At 47.2% G+C, this 26,391-nt stretch overlaps 7 protein-coding genes across 7 annotated transcripts; 4 read left to right on the plus strand and 3 right to left on the minus strand.

Moving 5' to 3' along the window:
* Positions 1 to 136: 136 nt before the first annotated feature.
* N7479_008062 (telomere length regulation TEL2 family protein) lies at positions 137 to 3,414 on the plus strand (the record flags this gene model as incomplete). The annotated part of the gene is made up of 6 exons (XM_057255756.1): positions 137 to 977; positions 1,029 to 1,379; positions 1,435 to 1,521; positions 1,569 to 2,112; positions 2,160 to 2,876; positions 2,931 to 3,414. 6 exons carry the CDS (start codon positions 137 to 139, stop codon positions 3,412 to 3,414), a joined length of 3,024 nt encoding a protein of 1,007 aa, XP_057109618.1.
* Positions 3,415 to 3,638: 224 nt separating this feature from the next.
* Positions 3,639 to 6,056, minus strand: N7479_008063 (Sec1 family protein; the record flags this gene model as incomplete). Its single annotated transcript, XM_057255757.1, has 4 exons — positions 3,639 to 5,129; positions 5,186 to 5,397; positions 5,640 to 5,835; positions 5,883 to 6,056. Coding segments are annotated over 4 exons (2,073 nt in total), but the record flags the coding sequence as incomplete, so codon positions are not given.
* Positions 6,057 to 6,314: 258 nt separating this feature from the next.
* Positions 6,315 to 7,646, plus strand: N7479_008064 (putative plasma membrane SNARE protein (Sec9); the record flags this gene model as incomplete). The annotated part of the gene is made up of 2 exons (XM_057255758.1): positions 6,315 to 7,523; positions 7,587 to 7,646. 2 exons carry the CDS (start codon positions 6,315 to 6,317, stop codon positions 7,644 to 7,646), a joined length of 1,269 nt encoding a protein of 422 aa, XP_057109620.1.
* Positions 7,647 to 8,278: 632 nt separating this feature from the next.
* N7479_008065 (uncharacterized protein) lies at positions 8,279 to 8,860 on the plus strand (the record flags this gene model as incomplete). Its single annotated transcript, XM_057255759.1, has 1 exon — positions 8,279 to 8,860. The coding sequence occupies one exon, from the start codon at positions 8,279 to 8,281 to the stop codon at positions 8,858 to 8,860; it is 582 nt and encodes a 193-aa protein (XP_057109621.1).
* An 880-nt stretch (positions 8,861 to 9,740) lies between these two features.
* On the minus strand, positions 9,741 to 10,909 carry N7479_008066 (C2H2-type zinc finger protein; the record flags this gene model as incomplete). Its single annotated transcript, XM_057255760.1, has 3 exons — positions 9,741 to 9,859; positions 9,917 to 10,395; positions 10,467 to 10,909. The coding sequence occupies 3 exons, from the start codon at positions 10,907 to 10,909 to the stop codon at positions 9,741 to 9,743; spliced, it is 1,041 nt and encodes a 346-aa protein (XP_057109622.1).
* Positions 10,910 to 19,112: 8,203 nt separating this feature from the next.
* Positions 19,113 to 22,811, minus strand: N7479_008067 (U2 snRNP complex subunit HSH155; the record flags this gene model as incomplete). The annotated part of the gene is made up of 1 exon (XM_057255761.1): positions 19,113 to 22,811. One exon carries the CDS (start codon positions 22,809 to 22,811, stop codon positions 19,113 to 19,115), a length of 3,699 nt encoding a protein of 1,232 aa, XP_057109623.1.
* Positions 22,812 to 24,352: 1,541 nt separating this feature from the next.
* N7479_008068 (DUF3455 domain-containing protein) lies at positions 24,353 to 25,187 on the plus strand (the record flags this gene model as incomplete). The annotated part of the gene is made up of 2 exons (XM_057255762.1): positions 24,353 to 25,015; positions 25,080 to 25,187. 2 exons carry the CDS (start codon positions 24,353 to 24,355, stop codon positions 25,185 to 25,187), a joined length of 771 nt encoding a protein of 256 aa, XP_057109624.1.
* Between the last annotated feature and the right edge of the window lie 1,204 nt (positions 25,188 to 26,391).

A 26,391-nucleotide genomic window follows, 5' to 3' on the forward strand; every position in this document is an offset into this window, starting at 1 on the left:
TGAGTTGATAACATCACCTGCGCGTGGGCTGCCTCGGGGTTGACTATGGCTGACTAATCTCAGGCCCGCATACTGTAATGGATCTTCACCTCAGGCACAACCTCTCTTTTCCCCCGAAGTGATATTCGAATCGAAAATGGAGGGCCTTCTGACGGCAGTGAAAACTGTCAAGCGAGATTCGGATGCCCTTGTTACACCTGCTGCTGAGCCTCTGCGTGCTGATCTGCCAGCAAGAAACAACTTCGATCCTGAACATGTATCATCACGTCACATTATAGATCTACTCAAAAGCAGTCCCGATCGGGAACAGCTGTCTGCTATTTTAGCAGCCCTTGATCCCTTCAGCAAATCTAAAGTTACAAAGGACTTCGACCTCCGCGTTGCAAGTCCCATCACAGCTCAAATTCTCCAAATATTAGTCAGCACCACGATTCCAGATCATTGGGGATCCCTAGATGCAAGAGATAGCAAAGGGAAAGATGCCAAAGCCCGAGCAGCATTACTGAGATGTCTTAGCAGCGTCGCGGGTCTCGGTTCCTTGGTGGCTCAGTTACGATCTCTAATCAACGCAGCCCGCGCTTCTGCCCAACAGCCCCAAGGTTCAAGCAGCCAACTCGGTATCCAGGATCTCTTGACTGTGCTTGCTGCTTTGCTAGAGCCAAGAGACTTTTTGTTCCGTCTTTCTTCTGACATTTCGGCCATCTATAACAACAAGACCCGACAGCAAGTTACGTGGAGAGAGCTTGTGTCGCTTGTTGCTGCTGGCAAGATTCTATCGACAGCAGCCGAGGCTTTTACTGTTGTTGATGAGTCCAAATCAGTATCTTCAATCTCTTGGGTTGTAAATGGTTCCCAATATGCATCATGGCTTGGGCACAATATTTCTCATATGGCGGCGAGACTAGCCCCAGATAATGAAAGCGACTGGACCTCAGTTGCTTTGTTGACAGGGCGAGCTTTGAGCCTTGGATATACAGGTGAGTATCCAGCTATGGACTTTTTTTGGGCCACGGACTAACATTGTATAGATCAGGTCGTTAAAGAAATCTATTCGGGTCTACTGCTTGGGCAGTCCTCGCCGGCGTGTTTCGGAACATTATTAAACCATCTCAGGCGAACGGAGCAGCTTGCATTTGTAGAAGCGATCTTCCGTGATATACAAATAAAGCACTTTTCAGATGATCTATCGGGGGCAGTGAGCCAGGCAATCATTCCCTCAGAGCGCATTGAAGAGGTGGCAGCTTTGATTTCCGCTGTGATTTCTTCTCATCCAGACCTGGAAACTCAAGTCATGGAATGGCTCTCAAAGTCGCAAGGTGGCTCGATAAACACATTAGGACTACGTCGTGCACTGTTGGCCACTTTTAGCAACCGCGGTGGTAAGTTCACATTCCCGAAGGAAATACAGACAATGAGACTAAGGACCTGCAACAGATATGTTGAAGTCACTGCTCATACGGAGCCTTGAGCAATTTGGAGACAAGTTCTCTATCAAACATGTCCCAAATGTGGTCCAGAATGGTTTGTCAACAATCTACATCCCAATAGCAACCTCTGACATTGAATAGCCACCGCACAAGTGATTCTTCTTGCCGCTGGCCACCTCTATCGGCTAGATCAAGCCCAAGTGAAAGAAGTAGGCCGGTCAGGAGCATATCTCAACGCAGTCTCCAATCGACTCGCTGCATCCTCTAACAGAGCACGACTTCTCGGCATGCTCGTTGGGACTGGGATATCTGAACTCATCGAGCAACCAGACAAAGTACTGAAATTCGACCTAGAGGAGATGCGAAGTGAGGAAGCTCTTTGGTATTTGAATTTACCAAAGGTCCAAGACAAGGTCGGCTCGCCTGAATCCATCAAAGCATTGCAAGAGGCATTACCAGCAAAACCACAACTGGTCCGCTCCAAGCCTGCACAAAAGCCGAAAGTACAATTTTCCCGCCACCATACAAGCAAGATTGTTGCTATTGAAGAAGTTGAGGATAGCGACGAAGATGAAGATGAAGATGAAGACGAAGATCTCATTCCGTATGAAAAGCCGGACGATGATGCATATGATTCTGATGACGATCCCACATTGATCCAGCGGAATAAGCCGACAGCGCCTGTGTAAGTACAGATTGTTTGCTGATATGGATTTTGCTAACAAATTTAAGATACATCCGTGATTTGATCCCATCTCTCCGAGATACCGAAAATGTCGAGCGCTATCATCTCGCCATCACCACTGCCCCATCCTTAATTCGACGAAAGATAGGATTCGGAACTGAGCTTTCCGAGCAGATCGAGGAGCTAGCTCTGACTATTGTGGGTTTTCAAAACGACAACAATCATCCGACATTCCATGAATCTCGCCTACAAAGCATGATTGCATTGATTGTGTCCCAGCCTTTAAAAATGGGCCGCTGGTTTACTGCCATCTACTTCGATGGCGACCTTTCTCAAGTCCAGAGATCCGCTGTTCTTACAGCCCTGGGTCTGAGTGCGCGCGAGTTAGCCGGCAATGGAGAAGCTGATGCCAAAGCACTGCGTCTCCCAACTACTGGCGATACCTCATTCCCATCCAAACGGCTCTCGCCTGCCCTGGAGGCGATGTATTCAGGAGCAAATGAGTCTCCCATTGCAACGCTCACCCAGAAAATGTCCCGTGCGTCCTTGGAGCCGCTCGCAGCCGACGCAGCAGATACAATGGCTGGCCCCAACGCTCTCAAGGTTCGAACCTTCTCATCGCGTATGGAAGTCGAGAAGAAACGAAACCAGCGTGACGCCCAGCGCCAGAGCTCCACAATCAAGGATCTACACAAGGTTCTTGCCGAGGGTTTCTTCTTCCCACTGCAGGGCAGATTTGAAATAATAATGCTGCAGTTCTCGTCGTATGTCTTATGTCTCCATCTCATTTCACATCATTTATACTAACATCGCCCTAGGTCCTCCACATCCTCATACAACCCATTCTTCATCCCCCATCTCCTAACCCTCTTCCTCCAAACCCTCTCCCTCATCCTCTCCACAACAGGCCCCAATACCCCCTTCCTCCCAGGCCTCACTCATGAAACCCTCTCACTCCTCTTAGCGCTGCACACAGCCTCGATATCCAGCGAGCCAACAGTCACTGCCGCACTCCTATCCCTCTTCCTTGCTGTGGTGGATCTCAACATTGGGTCTGGCTCAAATGGCGAACAGCGTCTTGTTACCGAGTACGCCACGCAGGTGATCGAGTTGCGCGAGTGGGCTTCCCAGGTCTTTGACCGGACGCCGCCTTCAGCTGCGCGGGCTGATCCAAGCTCAGCGGTTATTGACCCGCAGGAGCAGATACGTACTCTTTCTGCTGGTGTTATGGTGCGGCTCGGTGAGGTCATAGAGCGGTATCAGGGTCGGTTGATGGGTGTTCATTCTGGATTTAGCTATTAGAACTATCTCTGAGATATGTATATCCATTAGCTAACTATGTTGAAATCTAGAATATGACGGAACCATGTGAATATTATTGAAAACCTCCACGCCAAACAAGCCAAACAGCTATTGATGCCTCTGTCTTTACATTAAAAATAAAACTGTAGAGCTTGCTACTCATTTTCTTCAGAAAATGACATACATAGATATCAGTATGGTCACTTAGGCGTAGATTAACCCGTTTACTCCGCCTTGGCAAAGCTACCCTTCTCGATAGCCGCCTCCATCATCCGATCACCACTAATGATACTCGTTGTACAGATAATGATCTTCCTCCGCGGAGCCTCTTGCGCAGCAATGAAGCGCAACGCGGCGATCTCCGTGAACGTGATACCTCCTAAGAAAAAGACATACACAGCCTTTGTAGCAGAGTTACCGCTCAGCGTTTGACGAGCCCGCACAGCCTTATCATCGCCCTTCTGGACAATGCTGAAAGTCGCACCGCGAGCACTTTTGACAACGTCCTCGAAGCCAAGCCAGCCAGGCGACGTTGTACTAGCGGTATTCAGCGAGGCGGCCGGCGTACCTCCCTTGATTAGCGAGACCATGTAGGACTTTTGTAACACACATTGAACTAAGCGGACGCTGAGAGGCGCAAAGCCACTGTACACGTAGGAGATATCGTTTGGATCTTTCTCGCTGACCTCTTCGATGACAAGACGGAGGTTCTTGCGCAGGTACCCGTAGTTGGTCTTGGATCCTGCTTGCGCGCCCGATGTAGGGAGGAGCATTGTCGTTGCTGAGGATCTAGGCTGGAGAAGGTCCATTTTCTCTAGTGCCCAGAATGTGAGGAGGTGCTGGTGGCCGTACGCTTGGACGACCAGTCTCTTGAAATTCTCTAGGTCGCGGGGGCGGAGGCCCCCAGACATGCAGGACTCCAGGCATAGGAGCCGTAGCACGGTCTTTAGTGGGACATCTCGAGCTATGAGCTCTTCGATTGTCTCGTGCTGGTATGTGGAGTCAGCACCGGCTGCGTTGTTCTGCTGGACTTCTAAAGTTTTGCGGAAGGTTTCGGAGCGGGTGAGTCGCATTATTTCCTCTGCGAGGTTGGTATGGGTTCGAAGGCTTTGGTGTTCCAGTTGGTAGGTTGGTAATCGGTTGACAAACTCTCGAAGCTCGCCTGTTGTTTTAGCCGTGTGGCGGCTCTCGTACTCATTTTCTAAGCGGCGTGCCACCTTATTCAGGATATCGCCCACGATTGCAAAGTTTGCATCTCGCAGCTGGCTGAACAACTGATCCGAGGCATCTAGCTGGATCTTTCTTTTCAGCCCCTGCTTGACTTGCTGGGGTGTCTTGGATGACTCTTGGGACTGTGGCGTGGGAGCAGCACCGACAATGCTCGTATCAACGTCTGCTTGGTTGTTCTTTATGCCGACATATTCATCAATTAAGCCTTCATAAGTGAGCTGTGTGAGAAGAGGCGTCCCGAAGTCCACATCACGGTCTATAACGATCAAGTTCTCTACACTCGCACTTGGCAACAGCCCTCGTGCAGAGGGATCAGCTAGTCCAGAGCTCCCCTCTGCGTCGAGTTCTTTTCTCATGCGCAACAGGAGATCTGCCAAACGCCGGGCATTATCGCCTTTTCCGACAATGCGTGGGAAATAGCCATGGCGCTGCTGGACGCCCATGAGAGCCTTGGCGGCATGAAAGATACACCCGGGATCTTTGTGCTGAATAGGAAGGTCAGAAAACGTCTTATTCAAACGTTAGCAACCTAACAACTTACCAAGTACAGGTCTCCAAACGACTCATCCAGTTCTAGTGACAAGATATCTTGTTCTAGAGGCATGAAATAGAGGGGAAGCTCGGCGATGTTCACGTCGCCGATAATCCCCGCCTCCTCCAAGACCGCATTGCTTACAAGGGTCCGTCTTGGAGCAAAGAAGATGGAGAACTCATGTTCAACGTTCCCATTATTCTGCAGGCGTTTGATTTGTTCTAAGATATAAATGTCAGCTCATCCTGATGGCACTCAATCAGAGATAGCAGGAAAGGGCCCTAATGAAACGAGCTTGCAAAAATGTTGTAAAGAAATATCAATATAGGGAACATTTCTCCAGATTACACAGAGTAGAAAAGCCTCTGTGTAATCTAATGAAGGCCCATCATGGACCCAAATAAGGAGATCTAATCTACAGTCTAACAAGCCGAAAGGGGGCAAAAAAGAGACAATGTCATACCTGCCACAATTCGAACGTGGCGAGCTTTCTCGCCACGAACAAGGAATACAACATTGCGTTGTGATGAGTCGATGTTTGCATTTTCAAGTAAGAAGACCCGGTCCACACCATACTCCTGAAGCACGGAGAACTTCACAAATAGCCCCACTGGGCCGGCCAGTTCCTGGCTTATGACGAGGTTCTTCTTACCTCGGGCCTTGGGGATAGTTAGCACAGATAAGAGTCTCAAGGAGCTGTACTCACGCCTTCTAGCAAAGTCAGGAGATCCCTTCGCGCCTTATCCCTAAAGTAGTCCGCATCAGACCCCGATAAAGGAGCCATTTCATCCAGGCAAGAAACAATATTGTGGCCAAAAATAAACAGAGACGTTGAAGTGCCACTGCGCCCGTTTTTGGTTAGCACTGCCACTGCTGATGTAACTGGGTAACTTTGGTATTGGTATGGTTACTGCGGAGCAATGTTCTAACAAATATAGTGAGTAACTTTGGTATGCTTCTCGTCAGTTTATTACCATCAGGCGGCGATCTCGAACATCTAGCTCCCCTGAAGGCGTCTCACATTAATTCTTTCTTTTGTCTCATTTCATTTTCTTTCTCCTTTCTTTTGTGTACTCCCCTTTACCCTCGATCATTTTAATTTCATTCAACAACTCTCACAGCCCTATTCCCCAACATCATGGGTCTTTTCAAGAAAAGCGATGGTGACGAGGAATCTAGTCGCCGAGCACTCTTTGGCTCGCGCAAGAAGGACAAAAGCCCCTCCAACCCCTCCAACCCTTACGCCCAACCAATTCCAGTAGACCCATACACAAAAGCCAAGATTGGCGCCGGTGTTGCCTCACCTGCCGACCACCCAACCGCAAACGGCAGCCCCCACGCCATCCCCTCCGACAACAAGTACTCCTCCGGCTACGCTCCCAACAAATACGGAAACCAAGGCGGCTACGGCAGTGATCGATTCGGTGGATCTGGCGCAGGCGCCGGTTCCCCAGCCTCCGGCTCAGGCTCGCGGTATGGAAGCGGTGGCTACGGAGGTCTGGGCGGCGATGATCCCAATGACCCGTCTGCGTCGGATCGCAACAAGCTGTTCGGCGGCGCCAATAAGAACCGGAGCCCAGACAACTCGGGTGCTGCGCCGCCACCGTACTCCGAGGGCCAAGGTGGTCAAGGTGGCCCAGCACAGAACTACGGTGGCGGCAGCAACGAATACAGCATGGCGACCTTCCAGGAGCGACAGCTGACAGCCGAAGAAGAGGAAGAAGAGTCCGTTCAGGCGACGAAGAACGAGATGCGCTTCATAAAGCAAGGTGATGTGGCGTCGACACGGAATGCACTCCGAGCTGCCGCACAGGCCGAAGAAACCGGCCGCTCTACTTTGGCCCGACTCGGTGCGCAGGGCGAGTCAATCCACGATGCGGAGAAGAGCCTGGACATGACGACCATTGAAGGCCGCATCGCAGAGGACAAGGCAAGGGAGCTCAAGACACTCAACAAAAGCATGTTCGCCGTGCACGTGTCGAACCCTTTTACTGCCTCGCAACGCCGGCGCGAGCGCGATGAGAAGGTCCTTAATACACACCGTGAGGATCGTGATATCCGCGACGGTACACGGGCTGAGGCACACGGGACTAATCAGCGCATGGAGCGGGTGTTCCGTGATATTGACCGCGATGCGGCGAAACAGGGCAAGGGCAAGAAGGCGAGTGTCACCGAGCGTGCTAAGTACCAATTCGAGGCGGATAGCGAGGACGAGGCACTCGAAGACGAAATCGAGCAAAACTTGGATCTGCTCAGTGGTGCTACTGGTCGGTTGAACGGTCTTGCTAAGGCCACTGGCAAGGAACTGGATGAGCAGAACAGACATCTGGAGCGTATCACAGGCAAGGTGAGTTTTTTTGCGATTTCTTCAATCTGGTATGGGTATGAAGATGAGACTAACTGGCTGTAGAGCGACTTTGTCGACGATCAAATTGCCATGAACCGGGCCAAGCTGGACCGGATTCGTTAGATATTTTGGTTGTTCCAGGCAAATGGGGCTGTGGTATGCCTGGTGCTGTCGCGCTCAGTAATTTTCTACGTGCGTTCTATTCGTTGGACATGGATTACCATTTGGCGTTGGGGCTGGTTCTGCATTGTCTGCCGTGGTCATATCAGAACCGGCGACTAAGATAATAGTTGAATATCGATTATCATAATTGCATTGCGATTTATTTTGAGAACATCATACACAACATAGGGAAGTAGATCGGTCCATGTGTTTTATGATACTCAAACACCTCCAGGTATGCAATATGGACTCTGGATAGATCTTTCCATATTGTCCAATATCCCTGAGAAATCTGTCGGCGAACTCTTGACACTCAACTACTCAAACCTCACAATTTCAAAATCCCACGGAGATCGACACCCCGACTGCGGGGAGTGTGGGGGAACACCAACCCTCCGCAGAGCCCTAAGTGTAACAGAGTATAAAACCACACTCCCAACCTACAAGTCACCTACATCTACAATCCAATCCCTCAATCCTACAACCCCTCAAAAAACCGCCATGGAAGAGCGGGTATCCGCTTGGGATTATGGTTACTCGGTGGGGAGAGGTTTGTGGATGAAGGGGTTGATATGCGGAATTATACGTATGCGATGATTGGGGGGCGGATTCTTGGGCAGCCTAGACAGATTGCGTTTCAGGTTTGGGATGCGTGGACTGTCGGGTTGATGCGGGAGGAGTATCGTGGTGAGATTGTTCGGCGCATTGAGGGAGCGTCCTTGGAAGAACTTGCGGGAAAGTGTGTGGAGGTTGGACTTGTTGATCCTGGACGGTTTGTAGAGTGTGGTAGGGAGTATAATGCTTCTGTTGAAGATGCGGATGGGCAGAAGAGGTGGGATCCTGCTGTTAAGGATGGGCTTGGGACTACGGGGCTGGCGATTCCGAAGTCGAATTGGGCTTTGCCGATTGATAACCCGCCTTTTCTAGCTATTCAGGTTACGGCGGGTATCACGTTTACTTTTGATGGATTGGCTGTGAATCCGGAAACTGCGGCGGTTATTTCGGAGACGAATAAGGAGATTCCTGGGTTGTATTGTGTGGGTGAGATACTTGGAGGCATCTTCTATGATAACTACCCTGGTGGAAGTGGATTGACTTCTGGGACTGTATTTGGGCGTCGTGCTGGTCGACCAGCAGCGGAGCGAGTTGCAAGCAGCAGGCTAGAACAGTTGTGATTCAGATAGAGATTGGACTATAGAGGAAATTGAAGGCAGAATTACAAAAAATAGAAAAATGTTCAGAATTTCTTTTATTGATTAGTCAATATATGTAGTAGCGACTGTGTGGAACTAACCAGGCCAGACCCAGCCAGTATCAAAACAATAGGAACCATGCTTTCCTATGGGTATCATCACCAACACCAACCCAAAATGGCACGTTCTTGGTGGGAAAAAGGGGGGGAAATGTAATGGGTTTAAGCCACGCAGATGCAGCCCATTGAAGATTAAGAAGTGAAAGAACAGGGAAATCAGGGTACAGCCTGCAGAGAAGATAAAAATAGAAACATCGCATCATCACAAGCCCCATGGTATCGAGAGAAAAAAAAAAAAAGCAGAAAGGTGACGCCCAGGTCTAGCGAAAGAATAAGAAATGAAAACCAAAGCAACGCATCCAGCCAGAAACCTCTATGGTCGTAACGTGGGTGAAACAAAGGAAATATGAAAGAAAAACATGGGGGAAAAAAAGAAAAGGCTCTCTCTTGCCTGTGGCCTTTGAACAGGAACCCATTATACCCATGACCCGTTTCGGAAGGAGTATGGTATGTATAAGCGTTTCTCTCTCCGATCAGAATATGTTTCTCGGGTGAGTTGGTATTGGAAAAGGTGAAAAGGTGGTCCATGCTGTTGTACAAGGAGATGCGAAAGCCCGAGCCATTTTTTGGTAAATCATGCCAACACAGTTGGTTCATGGATTGGCTCGTGGCATATGGAGAACGAGGTTGTGGTGGGTGGAGGATCTGGCGCGTTGTGCGCGAAGAGCGTAGGAGAGAGAGCACTCGACGGATTTCCGCTTCGAGTAGAATATAGTCGTATGAAATAAAATCTGACTGGCAGGTTACTCGTCGTCGTCGCCAGACCCTGAGTCCTTCTCGCCCTTGTGGACCTTCTTGTGTCGACGCAGGTTCGAGACAACGGAGAAGTGCCGCCCGCAGCCTTCAACATCACACGCAAATGCTAGAAAAATATTTAGAACATGAATTTCAAAATCATTTGCCTTCCAGAAAAACTTACGCTTTTCACCAGTGTGGCTGTACATGTGCGTCTGCAGCGAAGACGGACGCGTGAATCGCTTATCGCAGACCTTGCACTTGTGCTTCTTCTGGGTGTTGGAGGGCATCTTCGAGCTGAATTGGCTCATCATTGATTGCGGGCCCGGGGGAGCACTACCAGCCAACAGGCTGGTCGGCCGGGGGAGAGTGCGCGATTCATATGACTCGGAAGTAGTCGAGCTGTAATCTGTGACGGAGGAGTCGACGGAGCCCACCGAGGCGCTGTAGTAGGGATAGTTGCCGCCGGATGAGATGGATGAAGCGGACGATTGTGTGGAGGGGAAACCGTAGGAATCAGCTGAGCCTCGCGCGCCGCGAGGGCCGGGGCCGTAGATGTTGCGCGGGGTCAGATCCTGGCTGAGAGCGACCATTCCACGGCTTGCATCGAGCGCATCTCCGAAAGTGGGGGCGGAAGCTGAAGCGCTAACCCGAGCGGCATCTCTGTGAAAATTTTGGGTAAGTTTTTGCGATCTCTTCCCATGTAAGCGACGCGGAGCCGGAATTTAACTTACGAGTGCGAGATACGACGGCTGTCCTGTGGGGTGGGGTGAATGGGGGCGTAAGCATAGCTGGATGGCGCGAAACTGCTCATTGGAGGAGCGGTGGTGTAAGAGGGGGCCTGGTCGAAAGTTGTGCGCGGGACCTCGTGTTGCATTCCCATTACCTCGGGCCCATAGCTGGTCGCGTAACTAGTCCCAGCCACCATTGATGGGGCGGACACGGGAATGTTAGGGTAAGGCATGGACATGCCAGTACGGTTCACTTCCTCTTGCTTCACCTGGGCGAGGGCCATGCCGGCGCCATTCCCCATGGAAGTGGCATAGACTGGAGGTGTCGAGTGCGAGGTTGTGTGTGCAGCCCACGGGTCTGTGAACTGTGGCGGGGTGTGATGGTAGACATTGTCGAAGCTCATGCCGCCATAGGGGCGGTTCTGATTTTCCATAACCATCGTCATGGGGGATAGAGAGTCGCGAATCGATCGCGTGTAGAAACTGTGTAGAGAGGGTTTTTCGAAGATTCCAAAGTGATTTGAAAAAAGAGTGATCGTCTGTGTTGATCCGGAGTATAAAAGAGATTGATAGACCCGAAGATCAATTATTTTATATAATTTTTCTTAAGTGAGAAAAAGTGAAAGCAGAGACAGTCTGGGGAAGGGGATCGGCGAAGCTTATGAAGGAATATAAGGTGTGAGGCATGATCCCAATATACTCCAAAGTGCCACTGACGACGTCCCGTCGGGGATTGCAGATCGCTGGGAAATTATAATACCGGTATTTATTTTTGATGTTTTGATTTTTATTTATTTTCTTCAATTTCATATTTTATTCCATATTCCATATTTTCTATTTTATTGTTTTCTTTTTCTTATTTTCTTTTTTCTTTTTTTTTTTTTGGGTCAAAGGTGGACCCCAGCGGGAACCAGTTCCTCGGATGTAAAAAATTTACTCTTTATTTTTACCTTAAAGATACTAGTAATAGGGTCTAAAATATATTAATTGCTTAAACATCAACTAGGCTGAGGAATGGAAGATCTAAGGAATCTGTATAGTCAGGGTTTTAAATGGGAATGTCCAAGTTGATCGCTTTCAGTACGACTATTATAATGAGCCCAGAGAAGCCAAAAACAAGCATAATAAATATAATTCTTCACATAATAAGAGGAAGAAAAAGGAGAAAATCATGAGACCTAAAAAGCAGTCGGTGACCTCAAGAATCAAAGGGGGTGTGTAGACTAGGGGAATGTTTGTAGACTAGCGATGAACGCTGATAAGTGGTCGAGGTGTGCCGTGTCGGGATAACAAATAAGAAAATTTATGAATTAAATAATTATAAATAATATATAATAATACACCTGTATATATATATAAAAAAGAAAGAAAAATAAAAATAAAAAAAAGGGACCGCCAAGAAATAAACTCAAGGTTCGCCCTGAGGGCTCTTGTTTCAATATAGCGGATCCCACAGTGTCAAAAAAAAAAAAAGGGTATACCCGTTGCCGTGGGGGTTAATATGAGTGATTATAGTAATAGTTCTTTGAATAGTAGATGGTCTATTCACCTATAGATTATACTATTAGTTCGAGTAGATCAAATAGTTAAATAGACCGGACTACTAAAACATTCCAAGACCCTTTGAAAGGACTATGGGCTTAAAGACCAAACCCACATCTGGGACAGCATACTAGAGATACTCATTATTGGCAAAGCTGCAGGATCATAAGGAAATATAATTCCTGTTTCTTATTTTCTTATTATTTTTTCTCAAAAAAAAAAATAGATAAAAAGGAATTAGCTTAAGCCATGGAGGGGCCTTTGACACGGCACAGAGAGGGTTTAGCGCGCCAACCCGACCTTACATACAGAGAAGGGAGCATCGAATCACTAGCCGCCAACATTATTGACTGCATTCTAATTCCATTCGATCAGGGAATTCAGAAATGCGATGACGTTTAACATCCGATAGTCGACCTCCTGTTTCACAAATATATATACAAATATATATACACAATATATATGCGGACTCGAACTTTGTACTCCATCAACATGTGGAGGATGTACAGTGCAGTACTCCACACGGGACAAGAATTCTCAATGTATGTAACACTACGGCCTTTGTCCGTCCTATTTTTTTTCGGTCGCAAAAACCACACAAAATACGAGCCCATGCAATGAGGTTCGCGCATCGGAACACAGGAGAAAAAAAAACGCCTCCTGCAGGCAAAAAGGAATAAGTTCAAGTAATGTCATTAGCCGGGCCATGCGAGCTGTATCACATAGAAAGAAAAAAAGACCCTTAACCCTAAGGCACCCGAAACCGGAATCATAAAAAATCTCGTATTTAGTTTGTGACGATAAGGGCCACGGGCTGCAAGCCATGTTTTTTTTTTTTTTTTTCTGGGACTGGATATCGACGTCAGAGCGGAACAGCGGAACAGAACCCAGAGGAGTGGGAAAAAGACCGCTTTGGATAGATTGGCCGGCGCGGCTCCCGCAATAGCGCGGTAGACCACTTGTCCCTCAAATCGGACATATCACACTCTTTTCCTTTTTCTTTTCTCTTGGATTATTTGCATACATATATTCCATGCCTCGTGGTGGAACCAGATATTATCTCTGATCAGAATTCGCCATTCAATAGTGTAGAAATATGCAATAGATAAATTTCCGACCTGGTTTTTTTTCGCTATGGTCCCCGACCCTCGGGGATTGATATCACGCTCCGAAGCTGGATATGGTCCCGTACTTCGTACAGGGCTCACATGTTTGATCACAAGGTAGGAGATCATCGAAGAGCCGAAGAGGCTGAAGAAAGGTTACATAACCTTGTCCAATCATGTAGTCTACATACTAAGTCTCCATTAATGATTGGCGTTTAGCCCGGGAGAAAGATAGGTATAGGGTATAGCGTGACCGAAGTACGATGATATATTCTACATCCTGTACTTCAAGGATTAAGAATCAGCCGCTCTTCCGGGACAGTCTTGGAAAACATGCATTTCAATGGATCTCAACACGGAGATCTACCTATATAGGTAACTGGGGACCATGGCATCCAAATCCAAGGTTCCAATTTTGCTCGGCCCTAGGTTGCTCGGCTTCTCCGCATTCCATTAACCATGGCAACGCCACAGCGTCGGATTTGGAAAAAAAAAAGAAAACTCAGGCAACCGTGGAAGCTGATAATTAAGCAACTTTTAAGCCACAAATATCGGTGTTCATTAATAGGAAATTTCCAAGGTTACTCGTGTGTACAAAGTATGGAAGTGTGCGAGGACCGGTCCTCGGGTTACCGGATTAAGATTGGAGTATTCGATAAGGTTTCTCTGAAGTTACTCCAAACACTTTAAAGTACTTTGTTTTAGAAAGTGAAAGTATTAAATGGCTATTAATTTATTTACCTAACCACGGAGTCTAGTTACCTTAGTATGCATCTCATCTATCGACACCCAAGGCCACAAAGTCCCCCGAGTCCCCGAGTCTCGAGTCCCGACCGTCCAGACCGGGTGGACATCCCCAAAAGCAAAAAAGGCCCTTGGGCGTTTAGTTGGGCACCTAAATCCACACTGCACAGATCAAGGGCCAAAAAGGAAATCCAGGTACGGAGGTCAGATTTCTCTAACTTCACCTTTACAAAAATGAAGTTGACCCCCATTTTGAAAAAGAAAAGAAAAAAAAGCCCATATGGAGCCCTTGAAATGAAGAGGCGCGAACTCAACCAAACCAAAATCCAATAAACCAAAAACAAGCAATGCAACACATACTCTCGAGTCTGAGCGTAACCTGTAAACCCCCCCCTTTTCCCACAGCCATGCCGTGTGGACCACTTGGCATATCTCACCGGCAGATTTCTGTTCAACGAACGCCGATGGGTGTTGGCAAATGTGGCGTTTTTGATGCTGATTTTTGAGCGCATGGTGAAGAGGGGATGTGAGATGGGAAAACTGCCAAGATTGTGTATATATTGTATATATTTTATATATACATATGTACTTATATAGATCTATTGTATATATATATGTGGATGTGTGATTTTTGTTTATATACATTGGCATGGCGTTCAGTAGTTCGAAATAATTAAATTTCAACTTTTTGAGGAAGGTATACCTTGGCCATAATATTGAGTCGGATTGTGCCGGATAGACAGTTAGATTATAGTGTATCACTCTATATACAAGTCCTCTATCCACTATACCAATGTTAGACACGGGAGGGGTGGAGCATATAGGTCCGGATTGTCTCCTTCAAAAGCTGTCTGGGCCTTGGGTTGACCGCTTTTCTTGGAGATTCCGTAACACGGCTAATGACGCGTCCTTGGAGACCCTGAGATGTTTTTATCATTGATTACTTCGGAAGAATTTTTATCTTTCCGAGAAACCCGCTGGAAAAGTCAGAAAAAAGAAAAAGGGCGGTCAGGGATGTATGTGACAGTTCAATCACAGATATCGAACAAAATATATTAAACCCCAAGACTTCACAATCACAAACGAATTCAATGTAAAAAGGTAAAGTGATTATCTTGAAATCCAAATCCCAAAGTACGCAGTAATCAGATCCTTATCTAGCACGTTGACGATCCGCCTCAATGCCGAGTGTCAATCAGGTACCCTTGACCAAAGGCCTGTCATCTGCATGGGGCTCCGATCTTGGCAGTTCCCACACGGCAGATCGTCGTTGTCCCTAAATCAAGGTTGACATTGCAAATCACCGTTTCTTTTTTTTTTGTGTTTGAATATTATATATATATATAATATATAAGTTATATATCTAATATATTCTAGTGTAAGTGTTGAGAACTCGGAGGTAAATGTAACATTGTAAAGGGTAATATTTCCCCCACGCTGCGTCACTGCAGAAATCGATTTCTATACATAGAAACAAATGAAACGTTCAAGCTGTTCTTTAGGGAAGTTCACGTTGCATCCACCATAGTGGGACTCATTTACGAAAGGCTGTCCAGTCCCGGTTAAATAGGATAAAAACCCTTTCCCTTGGAAAACCCTTGAAAAAATCTCTATCCACTACGGAGTAAGCAAAGTCCCTTGAAAGAAAAAAAACGCATTGAACCATGGGTGCCGATTCACCCGATACCGGACCCCCCTTTTAGGTTTATTTTTATACTTTTGGATTAGTTCAGACTAGTGTGGATTAGGTTGGAACTCCTTTTGGACTAGTCTGGCTTAATTCCATTGGATCCACATTCTTACATGTTTGTTGCAGAGCCTTCAAACCAATCATACTGGATTATTTACAAGCCAGTCTCCACCTGCAGACGGCAGATAGTCGATAGCCGATCTTGGCAGCTGTTGATCGACCAATTGTATTTGTAGACCCACCAGAAGCTGACGCGTGCTTATCCCGCGCTTTTGGAGTCAACGTGGTTTATCTTGCTTATACAAAGTAGGAAGGTTAACCTTTGGAACTGTGGTATTTCGAAATATCTCGGACCTTTTCTCTCTTTTCTTCTAAACCTTGTAGGTTTCCTCCGAGGTTTATTTGAATTTTTATGTAATTCTATCGAATATATTGAATATCAAATCTTTAAAGTCAAATGACGTTACTATCCCCCCTCAACCTTGGAATCAACCCCCCCGCAAAGCCCATTTTGGTTTGGTCTACAGTTGTGATCCCTGCGTACGATCCTGGGCTCTCCACATTTCCCGCTAGGAACACTGCCACCCTCAGGGTCAACGCTAAACAACCTGAAACGTTGGATCTGAGAATTCTAATACAAGGACATACCCCGTAATATAGTCTTCTTATATATTCTGTTCAAGATCTAATATAGTTAACACCGAAGTCATGCATAGACTAAACCACACCGAGTAATTTGTCCCTCTCCTTTTATGCCGTCATTACTAGTAGCGGGTCTCTGTCAGATCGGAAAACTACCGGAAAACTTCGGACATGACTAAGTAACGCCTCTTTTACCTGAAGAATACACTTTTTGCCTTAATAGGCGATTAACTTGACGGTTTGATCGGATCCCCCCGCCAAACGTAACTTCGGTCCAATCCCATCGCGACGGTTCATGTTGGATTCTGTCCCGAAGATGTGACTATTGGATATAAGAAATTACGGTGTGCGTTGTAACCCTTTCCCACTAGAAATCAAATTTACTTTAGAAGTTATATAGCGTAAATATATTGATATACAATGTATATATGTATACATATAGATATATATATCCATATTTATATCTATATATCAAACTTCCCTAACATAAAAGACACACTTGCAGAAAGTGGAGAGAGATTACTTCTCTTGGCTTATGTCACCAGACACTGCAGGCAATACCAAGTGCCTTGAAGGAGGGGCCGGAGTCTTAGCCTAAGCCCTAGTGCGTACTATAGTCCGTTCTAAACGGAGAACTAAACAGAAAAAAAAAAAAAAGGTAACGCGCCAGAGGCGCGCGATCCACAAAGTGTGTACGGAGTACGAAGTACGCCCCTCGCTGTGTGCCTCAACCGTCGTGAATGGGGCCTCCTGCAGGGTCTCCGATCCCTTGCCATTCATAAAATAAATATATATAAGAAATCCAATAAACAGTCATGTTCAGTACTCACAGAACAGAAAGCCTGTCTTACTTGCCCTAAAACAAAACAGGGGGAAGGGAGACACAAGGGAGAAAAAAAAAGCTTTGATAGCAACGTGTGCCCAGCATTTTTGATCTAGTTCCAATCATCCAATGCGCAAGTCTTCTCCCAACCTTTTTCCGAAATCCTTGATCCTTACCGTGTTGCGGCAACCGCTATGTATCTGCTGATTGGTATAGCTTCCTATGCTTTGTCCGCATAACCTTTTTTTGCAGTCTATACCCCCCAGTTACTCCATACTCCTTCACATGAATCCGAGGAATCTCGGTATCTCGCATGCTTGACAGCTACCTTACACACTTTAGTATATATGCGAGAACACAGACTACTCACGGTCCTTGATAGATACGCGACACGCGACCTTCTCCACCTTTTGACTACTCCGTACAACAACCCTTATACGATGTACGACAATATCACACTACACATTTATTGTACCTATCATATATTAACTGATGCCACACGGTGTCTGGTGGTTGTACAATATAGTCAGTTTACACTTTACGCTTTTTCCGGTGGGGTAGGGGCTCATTCCCTGCATGTGCCTCCACGATCTAAAAGGATCTATGAAGCTCAATTTGGACTGATCCTTGCAGCCATGATTTCTTGATTTTGTGCCGTGTCCGCCACTGCGCTAAGAAGATAGTATGGCTATAGTGTTTATAGGTTCAAAATAGTTAAGGACTTTGTAATAATAGAAATGCTCAAAGGACCAAAAGGGGATAGTAGAACCCTGAAAATCAAATAAAGGAAGTACAAACCAAAAGGTAAAAAAAGGGGCGTTACACAACCGACGCCCCCTTATCAGGGTCTGTGTGTTCTCTTTTGACTCCCATGGAAAGTATGGAGTAGAGCATATCCTCCATTCCCCGGTCACTACTGTGATTGGAGATACTGAATTCAGGGGGAGGCTGTGTAGAGACTTGCTGTTCAAGATACATACTCCCGTCCCGATTGGGTTCAATTTGATATCTACATTCGGTTGTTGAAGATATATAAGATCATATATATACAGTAACTTAGAGGGTATATACTTAGTTACCTAGGTATGTACTAAGTTAGGTATATTAGCTATACAACATAATCCCAGTATATATCAAGACTTCTATATACTCCATACTCCTCACTTTCTATAATAATATAGCACATATTCCAATCCAAAACAAAAACCAATAAAGATATTCCCCACAAGAACCACATCAGAGCTTACGCGGCCACATCCTGTGCCAAGGCCCACGGCAAGCTTAGGCATTTGGCGTTCTTGGCAAAAGGAGGAGACAAATTGGAAAATACCATTCTGCCCCTCTTCGGACCCTGTGATGACGAGTTTTTTTTTCTATTTTTTGTGTGGCAAAATGTGGAGGAGATTCTGAGAATTGAGGGATTATTCTACCTAAATGTTTTCTAAACATTCATAGCAAAAAACATGCCTATACAACAAGATAGTATAACCTTGAGTACTTTGAATATGTGACGTCGACGTTGTACCCCAGACTTAGACCCTGTTTGAAGATCGGTGATTGACATGATTGTCGGCCTTACGAGCGATCCCTGCCTGATTGTCCCTGTCACTATGCTTGGCCTTGTAATTCATGTTTAGAGCAACGATCGACTCTACACAGTTGTGTATGGAAACTTAGAAGAAATCAAGCAAAATCGTAGTTTTCATTGTAAGACGTCAAAAAAATTTCATGGTTTGGAAGATTTTTGACTAGGAGTTTACTAAGACCATTCATTAATAGCAAGATATATCACCTCACATACAGGGTTACAGGGCTACCGGAATCACACGATAGTAAGCAGCCACAAAAGTATATCGAGGGAATCCATCACACACAATGAATTCGGATTGGGAATTGATATTGATAATGATAACTTCTGTATTTTGGCAAATGGGATACAGTTACACATGAGACGCCAAACAATCCCCCCCCAGTATGAAGAAAATATTGACCAGGAAAAAAAAAAAAAAAAACGAGAACACCGGCTAGCAAAATAACAAACCCCATAGAATCTGTATCTAATAATGCATGAGAAACCAAACCATCCAATTACAGCATCGTCCTTAGATGATAATGGACAGTTCTGGTCGGTCCACATCGCCCTCCATCTCCGGGTAGTAGGGAATCATCGCATCGGCTCCCTGGACGTATGCGTCGTTGTACAGTCTCCAGTAAGGCATGCGGACCTTCCGAGCGGGGTGGAACAAGCCAGCCCAAACGTAGTTCATAACAATACCAGTGCCGACCGCCATCCGGATGGCTTCGATGGCTTCAATGACTCGGTCAATGACGTGGGGACTGGTCTCAAAGATGTTGGGGAAAAGAAGGTTGAGCAGATGGACCATGGCATCCTCGCAACCAAGACCGATAACACCAAGTGCGACGTGCTTGACCGCGCTGGCAGCGGTCTGTCGGTGGACTTGGTCACGGTCGACAAGGGCATCCTCGAGGAGTGGAGTGACAGCGTAGACGTAATCCTTGCCCATCTCGCCAATGTACTCGAACAAGAAGGACAGCGCCTTGAGCACACCGTTTTGCACGTTGAGATCGGGCACCCGGTACTCGTTCATCAGTGCTGGTAGAACAGTGAACGGAGCACAAGTTTCGGCGACGATACCGATGGCAACAGCTGTACAAACACGCGACTGACGCTCCTGTACTCGTAAGTTGCCGAGAAGAGCAGCGAGGACATCCTGGGGACCAATAGCCTTGGCAATGAAACCGAATGTGTTGTTGGCTGCGCGACGAATTCCCTTCTTGTGAGCCTTGAGCATATCCATCAGCTCAAAGCAGATACGCATCCATTCACGGGCGTTCACGGACTCGGGACCACGGTCGGCAATACGACCGACGAGATCAATTGTGTTCTCCTGCACCTTTTCGTGACGGTTGCGCAGAATGGGGGTAAGTCGGGGGAGAAGATCGCGGATGGGTGGCTGCATCTGGGTGATACCGACCACGGTGACGATGGCACGCAAAGCACCCAAGATCGAACCCAGAACCTCGGGATATTCTTCACCTAGGTATTCGTAGAGCACGATACCAAGCTTGCCCATGAGAGCTTCCTCGTCACACTGCTTCATCACCAGCGCAACGCGGGAGATAAGATCGGCTGCCTGTTGTCGAACAGTGGGGGACTTGTTGTTCAGACGCCAGAGAATGGTACTGACAATCTGAGGGATATATGCCTTGCATCGTGTGCCAAGTGCATTCACCACCGTGCCGAATCCATTAAGAATGACAAGATCTTCAATGCTTTGTTCCTGGAAAGCAAAAAGGACACCATCAATGAGGCGTTCTTCCAGCCTCTCAGAAATGTCAGCAGCTCCAAGTGATGCAATCAATTTTTCAACTGTTTCCACAGTCATCTTGCGATATGGCTCGCTTTCGTCCTTCAAGTTGTTGACGACGCGATCGAGAATCTCGCCGACTCCCACTTTCTGGCCCAGGTCCACTGTGGTATCGACGACCTGACGGTAGTTTCGTCGGTCGAGTGCCATACGTCGCATCCAGAAGCCCTTGAAGAACTCTGTCAAGACGTGCTCCTTCAAGTAGGTGGCAGTCACACCTTGAGTGCTTGCACACTGAGAAACCACCTTCAAGACAACCTTCTTCATTTCCTCATCTGGCGAGGCGAATTCTCGAAGAAGGATCTCCATGATTTGAGAGGTGTAATAGTTGGCATATTCTTCGTCCATAAGAGGAATGATATAGCCGACAGCCTTGAGGAAGGCAGAGAGGCCCTTGCCACGCTGCTTGCGGGCACCGGTCCAGAGAGGACTCAGGATATCATCGAAACTTTCAATGCCGTATGGGTTTGCAGCCTCGGCCAAAGAGGCCAGAGATAGAGCGGTGACGGTCCGAACCTTAGCTTGTTCATCACTAAGGTTACCAGAAACACATCCAACCAGCTCCTTCAGGTGAGGGAGAATGGCGCAACCCATGAGAATAGGGATATGCTGGACAATCTTGACACCGGTGTGTCGGGCCTGCCATGACTTCTTACTGCGGCAGACAGCGCGGAGGAAAGGAAGGAGGGCGGGAATACCGAGGGCAGAGGCCACAACGGCGAAGGCGCGTGCTGTCGTGTTTCGCACATATTCATCGGCGTGGTCAATATCAGGACGCATAGTACTGATCATTGTAGCAAGACCGGCGGCCTTGGCAAGGTTCGAGATAATCTCTCGGCCTTCAACACGAGCGTAATAATCCTGATCAATCAGTAGTGGTTCGATGACGACCAAAATCTTATGAACATAGGGGCGAACTAGATCATCCAGTTTGTAGAGAATTCGGTCAATGACCTTCACCAGCAAGTGACGCTCCTGGTCTTCCAGAGTCCTTTCCATGAGCAGGGGAAGAATCTGATTGAAAAGAGCCCCGGGACCAAAATCGCGTGCATTGTCTGTGATTTGACGCAGAGCGGTCTTACGCATGGGCGGGGTACCGTTCTTGATCTTGAGCAGCAATCTCATAATCTTTCGCTCCTTCATCTCTTCCACAGTCATGCTGGTTTCATCACCAGCCTCCATCAGCTTGCCGAAGTAGGCCATGTCCTCAGCCTTGAAGAATTGGAGTTCACCCACACCTGGGATATCGGTTGGAAGATCCTTTCCTACAGACTGAACACTTTCTGGCTCTTGCATCATGAATCCTCCGACACCACCAGCGCTAGCCATGGGTGCTGGCGTGGCTGTGAGCCTGCGGGCGTGGGTTCGGATAGGTTCATAACCGGGAGGAGGGTCGAGGATCTTATAGCCACCGGCCTCACCGGGAAGCATGATATCGAGGTCCTCATCAGACCAACCAGCAATTTGACCGGGCACATCAGCCCCAAACCCGACTGCTGTAGGGGCACCTGCTTGGGACGGATGCATGGGAGTGGCAAGTCCTTGGTTGCCGACGGGAGTGGCCGCTGTGAGGGATGGCGCTAGATCCCATCTCGATCGGGCGGATTTGGGTGCTTCTTCGGGAGCAGGTGCTTCATCGAAACGCGATCTTTTGCCTGGTTCACCACCAGGCTCGTCCATCGTGCCCCATCGGTTCTTTCGCTTTCTTTCGCTAACCACCGCAACGGTTGAACCCGCCTCGGCATTTTCTTTATCTTGTTCCACCCTCTTCAGGGTAGCCTCGTGCTCTGTGACGTCTTCACCCTTCTCGCGCTTCTCTGCGATCAGCTTGTGGACACGCTCCTCCTCCCTCTCCATCTCGCGGATGGCCATGACCTCACGGTAGGTTTGACTCTCTCCTTCAACATTCGCGTGGGCATTGGCAGCGAAGGGATCGGCACGTGTCGGGGTCAGGGCACCACGGTTGAATCGACGCTTTTGGTAGTCTGTCTCGCGGTCTGCAATTCGAGCTGACTTTTCGCGGCCTAGCAAGATGTCCTCCTCCTCAACGCCAGCTCCTTGCGCCATCTCATCAATCTGGCCTCTGGTAGCAGTGTATTGGCCAACCAGTCGGTGTCCTCCATCCGCGTCTTCCATCTCTTCATCACCATCAACAGCGATCGAAGTATCGTAGTTCGAAAACTTATCTGCTCCATCGCGTTCGTACAAAAAGGTGTCGAAGGATTCGGTCAGGGAGGCTTTGGTCGAGTTATCGGTACGTTGAGCAGATTGATCAAAGGTCTTAGAACCCTTTTTGGCACTAGCAGCAGCATTGCGCTCAGCTTGGAGCCGTCGAACGGCCTCAATATCGGCTACAGTGGGGATCAGTATGGAGTCACGCGGGAGAGCTCGCGAAAACCTACCGTCAGACATGGTGACGAAATGTAAGAGTCGCAAGGATATGAGTGAGCCTGTATTACCGCAGAAGGGAACACCGCAGCTACATCCGGATTGAAAACCGCTGTAACGGTCACAAAAATGGTGATTGAGGACGCTGTGTTGCTAGCCGCCTCGTGATGAAAAAGGTCGTGATTAGGTTGCACGTGATTAGACGCTGGTTTCTTCCTAGGTCAGGTTGGGTGTCTACCTGATCACGTGCACTGTGACATAATCATGATCATGCCGGGCGGGCCGGAACCCCCGAGCCATAGATAGGGCGGTCAACAACGTTAGCGGGACATCGATATGAAAGGACATTGATGAAAGGAAAATGGCGAACATCCCAACAGAACAGGAGGGAATAATGAATTAAATAACAACCCAAAGAGATTATGATAGATGATAGATCCTACTCAAAGAAAGCCTAAACTCCCAAAATTTTACACCAACTCTCTGTGAGCTACCTCTAATTTCTGGTCAGAAGCCATTGATATTCTACCTAGCAGTGCCATTCTGGCCTCTTGACTCTATAGTTAATGCTATAATTCCTTGTACTTAATCAACCCTGACAATGTGGTTTATGGCTTATAAATCTATATATTTGTAGTGCAGCCTGATTGGTGCTCAAACCCGTGGCGCTGCGAGGGCGCTTATGGTCTATTTATGCTACAACCGGTGTGCCAGGGAGATTGAAGGTCTGCATGGACTTTAGTGTCCCTGCACGCTTGAAATTAATTGTCTAATTTTAGGACGAAGGTTCTAATACGACTGGGGATAAGAGCAAGAAACTCTCCGATAGCCAATGATAGATCTAAGCTATAGTAGGTACATCAAATAAGCGCTTGCAGCATTCTAAAATTCGGAAAGATGAACTTGATCAATATGCCTTCTAAGGCTGATTATAATGATTATAGATGGTATACTATTATTGACAAAAACTACGCAGTATTACCGATATCCTAATCTCTTCCAAGGTTGTCCAACATCAAAGCAGTTTTCTGATGGTGCTAGTGTAACACAGAGCCCTGTGGTTACATCCTTTTCATTCTAACCAACACAAATTAAGAGCTCATTTCCTATATCTCTAGTAACCTTTCAAAAAAGGTGAGGTTGACAACAAAGAGGCCAATTTTAGCACACCGTTAGGCCCGTCAGTGTCCCCAGTCAGCAGACTCGGATAATTTCCAAGCTATAATATGTAGAAAACTTAAATGTAGACGGCGGTAGAAAGTTATATGGAATCTGTCATTGGTCCCCTTAAAGGTTTATTGAACCAGAATCCACTACGCTTAGATTAATTGGGCTTACACCGAGAGCCAGGCGACCTGTGCGGCGTATCTCATACTCCGAGCATGTCCTTTGTTACATATCAGAGTAGCCTTGCCAACTCTTTCATTAAATGCGATATATCCTCTTTTTGTTGCTTTTATCCTTGCTTTATACCCCATTTCCCCTTCACGACCGCAAAACTAGATTTACTCGAGCAAATTCTAGAAGCTGTCTGCATCTTATAGATCCAAGATTACCCGGCCACCATGAAGCTCTTCTTAGCGCTGCCATTGCTCCTCGTAGCAGCAGATGTGGAAGGACACTCAGGTCTTCCTCATCCTCTGGGTCTGGCTGCCTCATTCTCCCGAATCTACCACCAACTTGACGATATCAACCTTGGGAATTGCTCTCTCTCAAATGTATACCTCTCATTGAATGAAGAAAAGTCATCGCTTCCACACCCATCCAAGAACTTGACTCTCAAATATGTTGCATTGGGCCGAGGAACACAAAACTACACTTGTCCATCAGATGCTTCCTCAAATTCCAAAACCACCGTCGAGCCCACAGCTGTTGGTGCTGTCGCCACGCTCTTCGACGCCTCTTGCATTGCAGCATCATCTTTAGCTCTCCTCCACGAAGTCCCTGCGCTTATCAGCAAAACTCCTGTTGGATCTCTCGCCTTCATGGCAACTCTTGTATCCCAGGGCACGAGAAGCACAAACCTCATTATTGGTGAACATTATTTTAATGATGGCGGAGATCCCGTCTTTGACATGGAGCTGAGTGGCTCCGATTCATGGATTGCTGCTAGTAAAATAGCCTCTACTCCAGCGCCAAAATCCAAATCCAGATCCAGATCTAGATCCAAAACCCCCGGCGATGTTCCGTGGCTTAAGCTAGGACAAAAGAAGGGAAATGGTATTCAGGTAGGCTCAGATTACCCAGAACTCCCAGATCTGGGGACATTTCTGACAGAATTGTTCTTTATAGGAAGTTTACCGAGTTGTGACATCCCTGGGTGACTCGCCATCTACGTGTGCTGGTCAAAAGACAACGATTGAAGTCGATTATGCTGCAGAATATTGGTTTTACGGGTGACAAAAGCGTGCTAAGTTCCAGTTTGAAGCTATGGTGGACCCTTGGAGTTTTGTGTTTTCTACAAGCGATGTATACGACTGCGAGAGCAATCCTTTTCTAATATGTATCTAGAACTGTGTGGAAAAGACAGTTCACGAATTTTATTGAATTTATTATACCCAGCCACCTGAGTAGGATTTTGTATTGTGGGATTTCTAATAAATTTGAAATCTAAAGTAGAGACTACACCTTTTTAAAAACGGCACCAGTTCTGTTTCTTCTATTTGTTGTTTGACAGTATACCCTGGATGATAAGCCCTGACTCCCCCACCCCCTCAACTAGGCGCCCTTCATCCTCCCACATGAAACAAAGTCTCAGTCTGCAACGCAAATCTCTCCCTGGAGCATTCCCTGGAACTGCAAACGTCTCACCGCCACCTGGGACCAAATTTTGCTTCTCTAGGGCTTCTCGGCGCACTTGAATTGCGGTCAATGCGGCTGGAAGCTGAACCCAGAGGCAATACCCCCCGCGATTGGTCTAGTTTCCAGATCAGGAGTAAATGATACACTAAATTGACAGAGATGTGTTTCGATTGCTGATGCTGGGGTACAATGCCTTCTTCGTCCTTCTGGAGCCAAGAAATTGGGATATCCAGGCAAGGAGTTATCTTCAAGCAGCTCATTGATGGAAGTTGACGTTATTTACGAAGGGGCACCATCAGAGCGCGTAGAACCACTGCAAGGAAATTTTCAGTTTGTCTTCAGCTTACTTGAAGGCTTGAGAAAGACCATAGATGAAGTCCTGTGTGCTGCAACATCCATTCCCTCCCCATCCTGGGGTATCCCTCGCATTCGCCCACTAAACCCAGTATCCTCAGATACCCAGAAGACAAGATGATTCGTCGGGGCCATAGGCAAGTCCTTCGGTGAACATGGTGTTGTTGGCTGCTTGTTTGAGGCGTTCTACTGGAAGCATGGCCGTTGCGGGCTATACATGGGAAAGGTCAATTTGAGTTGTAGGTGCCATTTCTGATGATAATTATACTTGGCAGATTTGAGAAAATTGACTTGCTCTTATCCTTGGGGCTTGGAAGATTTGTATTATTCTTGCTTTGGGGATATAGGCGATCTGCTCAATCACATTGAACATCTGCTATCATTCTTCCCCGGACAAGATGGACAGTTGCTTATACTATGGATTCTATTACTTGATATCTTCTCTCTT

Source organism: Penicillium vulpinum (assembly GCF_028829585.1).
Source record: "Penicillium vulpinum strain IBT 29486 chromosome Unknown utg000003l_segment0_segment0, whole genome shotgun sequence".
NCBI lineage: Eukaryota > Fungi > Ascomycota > Eurotiomycetes > Eurotiales > Aspergillaceae > Penicillium > Penicillium vulpinum.